Here is a 12,729-nt window from a genome sequence, read left to right on the forward strand (position 1 = left end):
ACATCTGCAAACTTACTACCTGTACCTCTTATGCTCACATCTAGATCATTTATGTAAATGATGAAAGGTAGTGTACTCTGCACCGATCCTTGTGGCACTCCACTGGTCACAGGCCTCCTCCAATCTGAACAACAACCCTCCACCACCACCCTCGGTCTTCTATCTTTGAGCCAGTTCTGTATCCAAATGGCTAGTTCTCCCTGTATTCCATGAGATCTAACCTTGCTAACCAGTCTCCCATGGATAACCTTGTTGAACGCCATTGGGAACAATTTTTCTCTCTTTTGTTCTGTTCAAATCCTAATGATTTTGAATATATCTATCAAATCAACTTTCACTCCTTTACAAAGAAAACAGCCTCAACTTCTCAAATCTGTCTTAGTAATTAAAGTTGCTTAGGCCAAGAAGCAGAACCTCATCCTTGTTTTCTGACTCTCACGAATGTTATCACACCCTTCCTAAAACAGAACGAGACATCATACTCCAGTTAAGGTGTTTAATGTTATGACTGTTCTGTAAATGGTACTGTTTGCAAAACACGTTTTGTCAATGCTTTTCTGCCTTGTGTTTCTCAGGATAGTTTGCAAAAAATTCCAGTATAAAGGGAAAGTAACATTTTTATACTGCGTGAGACGAGATTGCTGATTGAATGGCAAGTGGATTGGTAGAAGCATTACCATGTTGAATGCACCAATTAAATGATGACTGACACTTAACTGTTGAGCTTTGTTTAGATTTAAATCCTCATAGATCATTTTTCAAAGTATTTCCCTGGGAAATGAACCGGAAAGTAATTGTCAGCTGTTTTCTTAAATTGAAAGAGGCATAATGGTATATGTTCTGTCTGTCTGTCGGGAACAGGTCCATGCATATCAGTACATGTAGATTCGAGTAGCTCTTGTATTCTTTGTTTCTATTTTTACAGATTAAAATTATTAAACTATGAAGCTATTTTAGATCATATTTATGAATTTGACGGAAATTAATATTTTATTTCTCTTTTAGCACTGACCAGTGTTGATACAGCATGCAGTGTGGCAGAAGTAAACTGTTTGGATTCCTATAATTTTCCTCCATTGGACAGTTTACACTCAAAGGGACCAACTACCCATGTGCCTGTTTTAATAGAAGAGTCACTTGGTTTGCCTACAAATGGTGACACAGACTGTCTAAATTTATTTGAGACTGGATTCTACCATTCTGATTTAAACCAGATAAGCATGTGCAACGACGAATCTGAAAGACCTGCAAAGAGATTGAAAATGGGGATTGCTGTTCAAGAATCTTTTATCAATGACGTTTCTGTAAATAACCTGGGTGTGGATTTCGAGAATCGTACGCATCACATCACTAGTGCCAAAATGTCTGTTTCCGTTGCAGATTTTAGCAGCTTGTCTGGTAGTGAAGCAAATGGCTTCATCAATCCTCATGCACTACACCAGCACACAGCTCTACAATCAGAGTGACTTCTGCATTGAAACTTCTTCTGGAATGGTGGTATGCAGTAACAGTGAACTTGGTGGGTGAGCCATCAAGTTTGTTCAGTCATTCACTGGAAGTTTGAATTTTTTTACTATGACATCAGTGATGTCTTTTTACTTATTGAACCTAATCTTGATTTCTCAAGAGTTAAATAGCCATTTATTTTCAGTCCCTAATAACATAGAAATTTCAGAGATTATGTTCACATAGCAGAATTGGGGACTTAAAATTGAACTTTATGATGCAGTCTTGAAGTCTCAAGCCATTGCATCTCCTTTGTAGCCAGTAGACAAAGGAAGCATTTCACCTCCTGAAACCAACATTGGGAATCTGAAACAACAGAAATGGCTTCCATGAGTCCACACTACTGTGACAGTAGTGGGTACAGAGGAATACTAATGTTTACAGGTACCTAGCCTTGTCCCTGGCTAATGTAGCATTTTAGAAGTGAACTGCGCCTATCAGTGCAAAGACCTGCATGAATAGAGCCTTCTCTCATCCATTGACTTAAAGCAGAGCACTTCAGTTTACAGTGCCGTGAGTGCATCCTTTGGACGAAGATTGCTGGATGATGTACAAGTGGGAGGAAGCCTACAGACATGCAATTGTCTCGCAAGAGTTGGGCATGGCTGCCATCTGTAAACGGGTTGCAACTACTGCCAGATTTCTGTGTGCTTAAAAACTCTTCAAGCTTTTATTGATTAGATTAAATATTGAATTTTGTGATAATTGTATATGGATGTTTATTTTTTTTAAAGACTTTAAAGATTGTATTATAGTGTATCTCAAACTGCGCAGTGCATTGTATATCTTATGAGATTTCCTGGGGCAGCTGAAACTGTTTTCACACCGCTTGGGACTTGCCACTTTTAAACACAATTCTAATTTGACAGTCTAGCCAAATTTCTGCAGCAGTTCATTGTGTTTTGTACAAAATAATGTGTCCATATCTATATAATACAGCAAAACCTTGATGAACCAGATTGAAGTTATCTCCTCCCCAGTGCATTCCATTTTTTTTAGTCTGTTCTAAATGTGACTGTGAAGATAAAGGTTTTGAAATAAAACACTTGTTAGACTGAAGCAAGAAGCAACTGTTCAATGTTGGATTATAGTAATTAGTACTGATTAGAGATACTTAGTATCCATTTTTACAAATCCTGAAGTAGGTGCATTTGTGTGTAAAATTGCTGGAAATTGGCAGCTGCTGATTAAGGCACCTTGGGAAGTTTGTCTTATTTAGAAGTAGGAAAAGCTTAGCATCCTTAAATATACAAGTATTTTTTACATATTTACAGTACATGCAGTCATATTTCATAGTGTAACTTTTTCTATTATCTGCACACCTCCTCTTCCTCAAGTTTCTAATTTACATTGTAGGCCATTATTGTCCAAAATTAAACTTGTTCTGTGGGTCTCTGGATTTGACACTATTGAAAAATGCAGTTATGGCTATATCAAGATATTAATCCCTGTCAGATAGTTACCTTTAGATTTATTTAGTATTGTTAAAATTCCAGGGTTTTACTGTATCGTATTTGAGAAAAGTTTTACTGATTTGTGCAAGGGAATGAAGATGTGAAGGAGGCCAAGTAATTTGGATACACAACATGATGAACTGCTTTCATTTATTGTAAATATTTATATTCTGTCTGAAAAGAGTATCTATCCTCTTTATCCCACCCATACCTTTCGCAATCTCTTTTTAAAAAAATGAATTTGTATCTAATTATTTTGAAGGTTGGCCAAGTTAGCATTCTAAATGCTAAAGAATAGATACTATGGTTTGAGAGATTGGTTGATTTTTCTATGTAGATGTGTTTAACTGTACAGCCATAATCTAATGGTCTTTCAGTTTTTTAATGCAGGAATCTTGTATGATAGACAAAGCTTTAGGTTCTGAGATGATACAGAATGGCATAAAGGTACAAGACACAGAAGTAACGGGTAGCCTTGACTCTTGCCAGTATTGCGTGGAATTGTAATCCAAGTCATCAGCTTCTTGTAGCTGTGTTTATGTGCTGATCTATGCATTTGTCTTTTGTGAGTTTTTTTCTTAATGTTAACTGAACTAGTCATGTATTTGTGGAAATGCTATACATATCCCTTCATTTATATATTTGTGTGACTGTGGATTTGCAAAGGCTAGTCTGTAGTAATGTTCACACAGGTTTATGACTGATCACTCACATCAGTTGCACTTTCTGAAATTTTGAAAACCATTCCTAGTGCATTATAAATACAGAATTTAACTATGCATTCAGACTTTGTAAGTTCCCTTGGTAAACAGAAGTGTGTGATTTTATTACAGGGTTTAATTTAAAATTTCCTAGAACTGATTTGCTTGTGATTTTTAAAAAAAATAAAGAGCCACAAATCCTTATTGGGTATGTATTGTCTTGCCAATTGTATTGATTAACTCTTCTGACTGAATAATGCAATTTGTTTAAAAGCATTGTTTGGTGTTTTTGCCAAATAGACTGAAATTTAAACTACTTTTTAACCATTTAGTCAGGTCTATTATTGATTATTTGCTATCAACTTAATTCTTACTTTTTTTCAGAATTGTGTTTGACATGTTCAGCAAAACGTTCATCAACATATGCTAAACCAAGATCATTGCGATGTGTATGATACTGGCAACTTACCAAAATTAAAACCAAATACTTGTTGGGAAATGCTATTTTAGAATTTTGTAAATTTCTTGTGTTCATACTAAAGAGGACCATAATTTGAGAATATAATTATGTTCAATTTCATCATATAATAGACAAAGTCCCCAATATTTAGTGCCATGAAACATTGTTTAGTTTATTCTTTCTAAATGACGATCTCATCATTTTAAACCACTGGGGTTTAGCAGATCTTGCTGTTTATTGTTGGGTTTGTTTAAAGTGCTGGCCAAAGATTGTGTGTTCCATTTCCATGTTGAGAAGTCAGTTCATATACTAATTTGTTTGGAAGTGTAACAGGTACTGTAAAGAATATAGCAATACTTCACAATGAAGGTGAAGCTTTTTCTCACTAGTCTAAATAATTGGTTTCCTGATATAAATTCCATTTAATTGAAAGCTGAATATGGCTTAAGGATAGCAACGTACATACAATTAGGTCATTTAAAATTGTGCAATTTTTCTTATTGGCTGAGGATAGATAACTATTGCAAATATTTCAAGCTTCGTAATATTTATTTTTAACTGAAGTCTGTAGTCTGAATTAAAATTACTTATTGAATGACAAATAGTGACTAATTGACATTCTAACTATTGCAATTGTAACAGACATCTGAAAAATTAATACATTAACACAAAAGTGCGGTTGTACAATGTGAAAAAATTGTGAACAACATGGTATTGGTGATCTATACTGATGAAAATGTTTTGGTAAAATAAAAACACCAGCAATGCTGTTTTGAAGAAATGGTGCTACAGCTCCTCTTCTATATTGTTTCAGAGTTAGTAGAACTGCCAGTGAAAGAATATGGGCTAATTAGTGACAATCAAGACAGCATTTAGTTTTGAAGGTATTCAAGGGGAATATTCTAATGTTGCATTTGGTTTTAATATTTGTATATAAACATTGAAGGTTTTTGTTCAGCATTATTTTGTACTTGTGTTGTATCTTGATATGTGGTGTACACCATTCCAGAAATAAAAGGTCTGGAAGTCTCATCTTTATTTTAATCAAGTGTAACTTCAAAGTTGATATGAGGAATACAGTGTTTTAAAACTTACCCACAGGAATATGATGTAATGTTCTAAATTACATTTAAGAAACCCAAGCAAAATCTGATGTTTTTGATCAGAAATGTAGTAGAAAAATCTGCTTGATCACCAGAGAATATGAACTATTAAGTATTACAGTTCATTGCCGCTATTACAAGATGGTGGGCTCTCACTAACACAGAGAGCTCCATTGAAATGCCGAGTGTTACTTCATAGTCTTAGGGTAACATGGTCTTATCACCTTTACAACCAGAACCATATTTCCTAATATATTTGAAGGCTTGGGTCTGAAGTTGTGATATTTTTAAAAGCTGTATCTATAAACTATTCAACCTCTTTTTAAACCAATTTAATGCATTAATTGATGGACCTATTGAATGGCTATTGCAAGGCAATATTTGCAATTTTCAATGGTTTTGCACCAGAAATACATTTTTGTGGCCAAGGAGCTTAGTCCCTTGGCTCGCTGGTAGTTGAAATTAATGTCCTACTTAACTTTGATGTTCTGTAGCCATTTAAACAGTTTAAAGGAGAACCCACCCATTATATTATGTCTTTCAGAAATATTGATCCACATCTTTCAGCCTGTGGATAATTGGAGACAGGACATACCCTGAAAGATGCAATGTGGGAAACCTTGGAAGTTTGTCTGGAAAGTTTGAAGTTCTGATCCGTAATTCCCCTGTTTCCAAAGAAGTCTCCCAATTAACTTAGAGTCAGAGAGATCAGAGGTTTTGACTTAATGTGTCTGGATATTAAGAAAGAAAAAGGTGCAACTCCTAGTTAACCATGGAGATAGAACTGGCTCAAAGGTAGAAGACAGAGGGTGGTGGTGGGGGGTTTTTCAGACTGGAGGCCTGTGACCAGTGGAGTGCCACAAGGATTGGTGCTGGGCCCTCTACTTTTTGTCATTTACATAAATGATTTGGATGTGAGTATAAAAGGTACAATTAGTAAGTTTGCAGTTGACACCAAAATTGGAGGTGTAGTGGACAGCGAAGCGGGTTACCTCAGATTACAACAGGATCTGGACCAGATGGGTCAATGGGTTGAGAAGTGAGTTCAGAAGTTGAGAGTTTAATTCCGAAAAATGCGAGGTGCTGTATTTTGGGAAAGCAAATCTTAGCAGGACTTATACACTTAATGGTAGGGTCCTAGGCAGTGTGGCTGAACAAAGAGACCTTGGAGTGCAGGTTCATAGCTCCTTGAAAGTGGAGTCACAGGTAGATAGGATAGTGAAGAAGGCGTTTGGTATGCTTTCCTTTATTGGTCAGAGTATTGAGTACAGGAGTTGGGAGGTCATGTTGCGGCTGTGCAGGACATTGGTTAGGCCACTGTTGGAATATTGCGTGCAATTCTGGTCTCCTTCCTATCGGAAAGATGTTGTGAAACCTGAAAGGGTTCAGAAAAGATTTACAAGGATGTTGCCAGGGTTGGAGGATTTGAGCTATAGGAGAGGCTGAACAGGCTGGGGCTGTTTTCCCTGGAGCGTTGGAGGCTGAGGGGTGACCTTATGGAGGTTTACACAATCAGGGGCCTGGATAGGATAAATAGACAAAGTCTCTTCCTGGAGGTAGGGGAGTTCAGAACTCGAGGGCATAGGTTTAGGGTGAGAGGGGAAAGATATGAAAGAGACGTATGAGGCTATGTTTTCACAGAGGGTGGTACGTGTATGGAATGAGCTGCCAGAGGATGTGGTGGAGTCTGGTACAATTGCAGCATTTAAGAGGCATTTGGATGGGTATATGAATAGGAAGGGTTTGGAGGGATTTGGGCCAGGTGCTGGGAGGTGGGACTAGATTGGGTTGGGATATCTGGTCGGCATGGACGGGTTGGACCGAAGGGTCTGTTTCCATGCTGCGCATCTCTCTGACTCTATATAATTGATCCCCTAATCATTCACATTGATGTTATGACTGCCTTCCTGATCTGACCCACAAACCCATTCAAGAATCTTGCAAGCTACTCATTTAACAACAAGCTCTTTACGCACATTACCTGCTCTCATCTTTACTCCCTGTGACTTTGTGAACGTCACCTCCTTATACTTTTCATGTAAATTTACCCAAATGTGGTACTTAGTGTTGTAAAAAGGATGGATACACCTCACCTGTCTTCCATTAATAATCTAGTACCATGTAGGAGCTGAAAAAAAGTGTTGTCCAGGATTTTCACCTTGTACTTCGAACAATACAAGCTTGATTTTAAAGATGAAAATTTCTAGTTAATTTTAATCTTTATTGGAACTGCAGGCAATTTTAGCATTTGCTCACACCACAAGTTTTCTTGAGCTTCAATTTGTATCAATGTAGGAGTTGTTTGAAATAAATGTGATTTCAAGTGGGAAACAGTGGCCTATAACTGAAAATAGTAATGGCAAAATATACTGATTCAAGAAAGATGAGTTTGTGATGTCTTTGCAGGCCGTAGTTTGGGCACCTTTTTAATTGGTTTAATAGCAAAATAGTTGGCAATGTCTACTTGATTCTTAAAAGATGAGCTCTTTGCCTGCAATAAACTAAACTGCCATCCACACAGAATCCAATGTAAAGATCTTAACATAAAGTCTACATTTGCCTCCTCTTAAATATAATTTTTCATACTTTGCAATTACATACGCCTCCAAGAATCACCATCTTTCAATGCTGGGGGGGTCAAGTTTCTTCAGTCTTTGCTCATAACTTGGATCTTTGAAGGTATGAGCAGTCTTCTTCCTTACACTGCCTTCAGTGTTTGAATATCTCCCTAACGTTGCAGTGAGCAGAACCACGAACAGCCCTTAATATGTAGGCTGATTAGAGCACCACCCAGTTTGATCATCACTTCCTTTGATGTGTATTCTACTGTTTGAGCACAATATGCACTCTGCTTTAATCGCTATTCTGCATTGGTTGGATGCAGTCAGATTTACTGCAGTCAAAGGCAAAATACTGTAGATGGTGGAAATCTGAAACAAGCTGTGCTGGAGAAACTCAGCAAGTCTGGCAGCATCTGTGAAGAGAGAAGAAAAGTTAATGTTTTGAGCCTGGTATGACTCCTAAAGTGATAATTCTTCACTCCACACTTACTCCATTCATGTGTTGCTCCTTTTACCTTTTCTGTTCATTACCTTAGCAGATGACATTAAGCAATTGTATTATTCTAACATTTGGAATATTTTATCTCACTTGATTCTTTAGTTTCTGGACTGGCTGCAGACTTCCACTGCCTTGTAAAATTGCCCAATGTGTAAAGTCTGGTGATCCAAACATTGTTAGTAGAACACCAGGGTGTCTTATTGTATTGGGGTAATTAGCATGGATTGAGGATTTGTTATTGTAATGAATTGTAATTAATGGATCTTTTTCAGGTTGGGAAGAGGCAACTGGTGGAGAGCAGTCTCCAGGGTCAATCCTAGGGCCTCAATTATTTATTATCTATGTTAATGACTCTGAGGGAGCAGACTCTAATGTATCCAAATTTGCTGCTAATATAAAAATAAGTGAGAGTTGCAATGAGAAACTAAAGGATCTGCAAGGGATATAGATGGGTTGATAGTGGGCAAAAACTTGGCAGATGAAAATTAATGTAGGAAAGATCAACGATAGACTATGAAATAGGGAGAGATTCCAAACAAGTGCAGCATTTAGGGATTTGGGTGTTCTTGTGTATGAAACACAAAAACATGGTACAGCAAACAATTAAGAAGAATGGAATCTGGGCTTTTTTGCTATAAGGTAAAAAGATAAATGTCTTATTACAACTGTTTAGGTGTTAGTGAGGCTACATTGGGATTCTGTACAGTTTTGATCCTCGTATGTAAAAAAGGATATAACAACATTGGAGTGTTCAAAATGATTCACTAGGTTCCTTTCTAGGATGAAAGAGATGACTTGTCAAGAATGGCTAAATAGGTTAGGTCTTTATTCATGAGAGTGGAGAAGAATGAGGGGTGATCCTATTGAAACATATGAGATTCTGAGGGGGCTTGCCAAAGTTAGGTGATAAAATGTTTCTGCTAGTAAAGGTAGACAACCATTCATCCGAAACCCAAAAAGCTCCAAAATCTGAAGGGCTTTTTTGGGAAATTTTTTTTCCTCATTTAACAAGGTTGTTTTGCGTGCAGTTAACCCAACTCCACAATCACTCGATGCATGTCACGCACATGCGGTGCGGGGGCGTAGCCTAGCACCAGCAGGTCTCAATTCTGTTTCAGGGTCCATTTTACTCAGTGAGTCATGCTCCTCTGGTATGATTTTTAAAAATTTCACCATCAAACTCTCATTCTGAAATTCGAAAAATTCTGAAAACCAGCTTGTCCTGAGTATTTTGGATAAAGGATTGTGCACCTGTAACGCTAACTTGAACTAAGGGGTGTTACAGAATCTCATTTAAAAAAGGAATATCTTCTCTCAGGGTAGTAATTGTCTTATACCTGAATTGTGAATTCTGAATTACAGTATTTAAAGGAGATATGCAGATTGTTGAAATATTGCTATTAGAAAGAAAGAGTTGTCTCTTAAAAAGTATTAAGTTGGAGAAGTCCCCAGGTCCTTGGTGGAACGTATCCCAGAATATTGAGAGAGGCGAGAGAATAAATTGCTGGAGCATTGACAGGTATCTTGATACCTACGTTGGCCACAGGTGAGGTCCCACAGGACTGGATTAAAAAGAGTAACAGGGATAATCCAGGAAATTACAGACCTGTGAACCTCACGTCAACAGTAGGGGAATTACTGGAAAAGATTCTTAGGGACAAGATGTATAAGCATTTAGAAGCAAATAGTCTAATTCAGCGATAAACAACATGGTTTTGTGTGAGGGAGGTTGTGCCTCACCAACTTGATTGTGTTTTTTGAAGAGGTGATCAAGATGATTGAGGGAAAAGTGGCTAATATTCTCGACACAGACTTCAGTAAAGCTTTTGGTAAGCTCCCTCATTGCCAGACTGATACAAAAAGTGAAGTCACATAGCATCAGGCAGGATGGATACAGAACTGGCTTAGTCGAAGGAGACAAAAGGTAGTGGGGGAACAGCAAAGGACTGCAAAACCTTGTTAAAGGAGCAGAATCATCATGGGAGCATTCAGTATAGACAAGACCACACTGAATATTGCATACATTTCTAGTCCCCACACTATCGGAAGGATGAGGATGCTTTGGAGAGGGTACAGAAAAGGTTTACCAGATTGCTGCCTGATAAAGGAGATTTTAGCTATAAAGGTTGAATAGACTGGGTTTGTTCTCACTGGAACGCAGGAGGTTGAGGGGTGACCCTGAAAGAAGTTTATAAGATCGTGAATGGTATGGATGGAGAGGAAAGTATGAAGCTTTTTTCCAGTGTGGAGTGGTTAATTACTAGGGGACACCAATTCAAGGTGCAACGGGGCAAGTTTTTCACACAAAGGGTGGTGAGTGCCTGGAACGTGCTGCCAGAAGAGGTTGTGGAAGCAAACACAATAGCAGCATTCAAGAAACACCTGGATGAAAACGTGAATAGGAAGGGAAGGGAGTGATACAGATCGTGTAAATGAAACAGTTTTAATATGAAAAGGCAAAATGTGTCAGCGCAGGCTTGAAGGATCAGTTCCTGTGCTGTAAATGATGGTTATGCTGATCTGGCACAAAAGAGGATTTGAGGCTTGGGCTGATCAGCCATGATCTCGTTGAATAATGGGGCTGTTTGGCCTCCAGTTCCTTTGTCTTGTGTTCTTAAGTTCCTAGCTGAAAATGTGTTGCTAGAAAAGCACAGCAGGTCAGGCAGCACCCAAGGAACAGGAGAATCGACGTTTCGGGCATAAGCCCTTCCTCATGCCCGAAACATCGATTCTCCTGCTCCTTGGATGCTGCCTGACCTGCTGCGCTTTTCCAACAACACATTTTCAACTCTCATCTCCAGCAGCTGCAGTCCTCACTTTCTCCTTTCTTAAGTTCCTAGCCTAGACACAATCTAACTCACTTAAAGAGTAGAAAACAATTGTTATTTATTAAGCAACTTCTTGCACATAACCAAGAATTACCTTGAAATATTCACTTTTGAGGCCTGCTGGAACACTGCAGCAAGCCTGAGACTGAAATGTTGGTGTGGGAACATGGTTGTGTGTTGAATGGCAGGCATTTCCACAATGATCACCCAGCTTGCATTTCTTCTCTTCAGTATGGAGGACACCACATTGTGAGCAGTGAGCTTGGACAGTGAGGAGGGAGGAGTTAAATGAGTAGTTGTTCCAAGTGAGGATGAATTTGGCCTAGCAGGAAGAAGTGGACACTCTTACACTCCAATTCCTAACATCTCCTCTCACTCCCGCAACACCCTTTCCCATGTAATCACGGGAGTGTATACTTCCTCCCTCCTCATTATCCAAGGCCCCAGACATACCTTCCAGATTAGGCTGCAATTTACCTGTTCTTCACATTATCTGTATTCACTGTTCACAATGTGCTCTCCTCTGCATTGGGGAGGTGAAACATAGGCTGGGTGACAGCTTTGCAGAACATTTATGTTCTGCAAAGTTGATCATGTGTTTCCAGTTGCCTGCCATGATTGTGTTCCCTGGCCAACAACTGTCTCAGGCTTGCTGCAGTGCTCCAGTAAAGCTTGGCACAACGTCAAAGGTCATTTCATTTTCCACTTGAGGACCCTGCAGTCTCTAGGTTTCAACATCAAGTTCAATATCTATAGAGCCTGATTTCATCCTTTCATGTTTTTTTTAACCCACCTCACATTAGGTCCTGTTATGACATGAGTTGCTTTTAGCACAGTCACCTGTTCCGATATACGCATTGGCTCATCATCACATTATATGGCTTGCATTTAGCACAGCTAACCCACATTTTCATTGTTAGCTCTTATAACCTCATTCAGCTTTTCTTCTGTCCTGGCTTGTTATCCATTATCTCCTTGTTTACCTACCTCTTTCATCTCTATCGCTTTGTGTTCTCCGGCTCACCTCTCCCCTCTTTACTGCCACATCCTCCCCTGCCCACCCCGCCTCAGTTATAAACACCAGGTTGTACCTGATGAAAGTAAAAAGGTAAAACTCAAAACTCTGCTTTCTTCACAGTTCTTTGTTTTATATTAATCGGCTGACTCTGGTAATATTCTGGGGTGCTGTCTTGATGGGTTATGGAATTTGAATGCAACAAAAATCTGGATCAATCTTTTAGTAATGACCAGGAACTGTTGTCAAGTGTTGGAAAAACCCATCTTGTTCACTAATATCATTTAGCAAATGAAGCGGCCATCCTTACTTGGTCTGGCCACCATGTGACTCCAGAGTCACAAGTAATGTGGTTGACTCTTAGCTCTCAAGTAGAGATGGGCAATAAATGCTGCCTTAGCCAGCAATACCCACGTCCCATGAATGAATTTAAAACTAGTAATAAACTGATTTAAAGAAGTTACAGCTCATTATAATTTAATTTGTTTTGGGTTCAATATCTGGATTGCTGCACAACTCGAGCAGCAGCGCACATGATGAATAAATAAATTGCAAACTTGGCAAAAAGGTTCGCTTGCATCTTTTCAGAAGCAGCACCAATG

General features: G+C 38.6%; 1 protein-coding gene across 7 annotated transcripts in view; it reads left to right on the forward strand.

The window, feature by feature from the left end:
• Positions 1–5,153, forward strand: part of LOC122549366 (mesoderm induction early response protein 3-like) — a 78,572-nt gene extending 73,419 nt beyond the window's left edge. For all 7 annotated transcript variants that reach the window (XM_043689098.2, XM_087988942.1, XM_043689105.2 and 4 more), the window contains one exon: positions 1,006–5,153. In XM_043689098.2, coding sequence (XP_043545033.1) covers positions 1,006–1,466 — 461 coding nt within the window. In that variant the 3' untranslated portion in view covers positions 1,467–5,153. The remainder of the gene's footprint in view (positions 1–1,005) is intronic.
• The last annotated feature ends 7,576 nt before the right edge of the window (positions 5,154–12,729 follow it).

Source organism: Chiloscyllium plagiosum, unplaced genomic scaffold (assembly GCF_037043375.1).
Source record: "Chiloscyllium plagiosum isolate Xiang-an unplaced genomic scaffold, Cpla_swu_hap1 HiC_scaffold_1, whole genome shotgun sequence".
Taxonomy (NCBI): Eukaryota; Metazoa; Chordata; class Chondrichthyes; order Orectolobiformes; family Hemiscylliidae; genus Chiloscyllium; species Chiloscyllium plagiosum.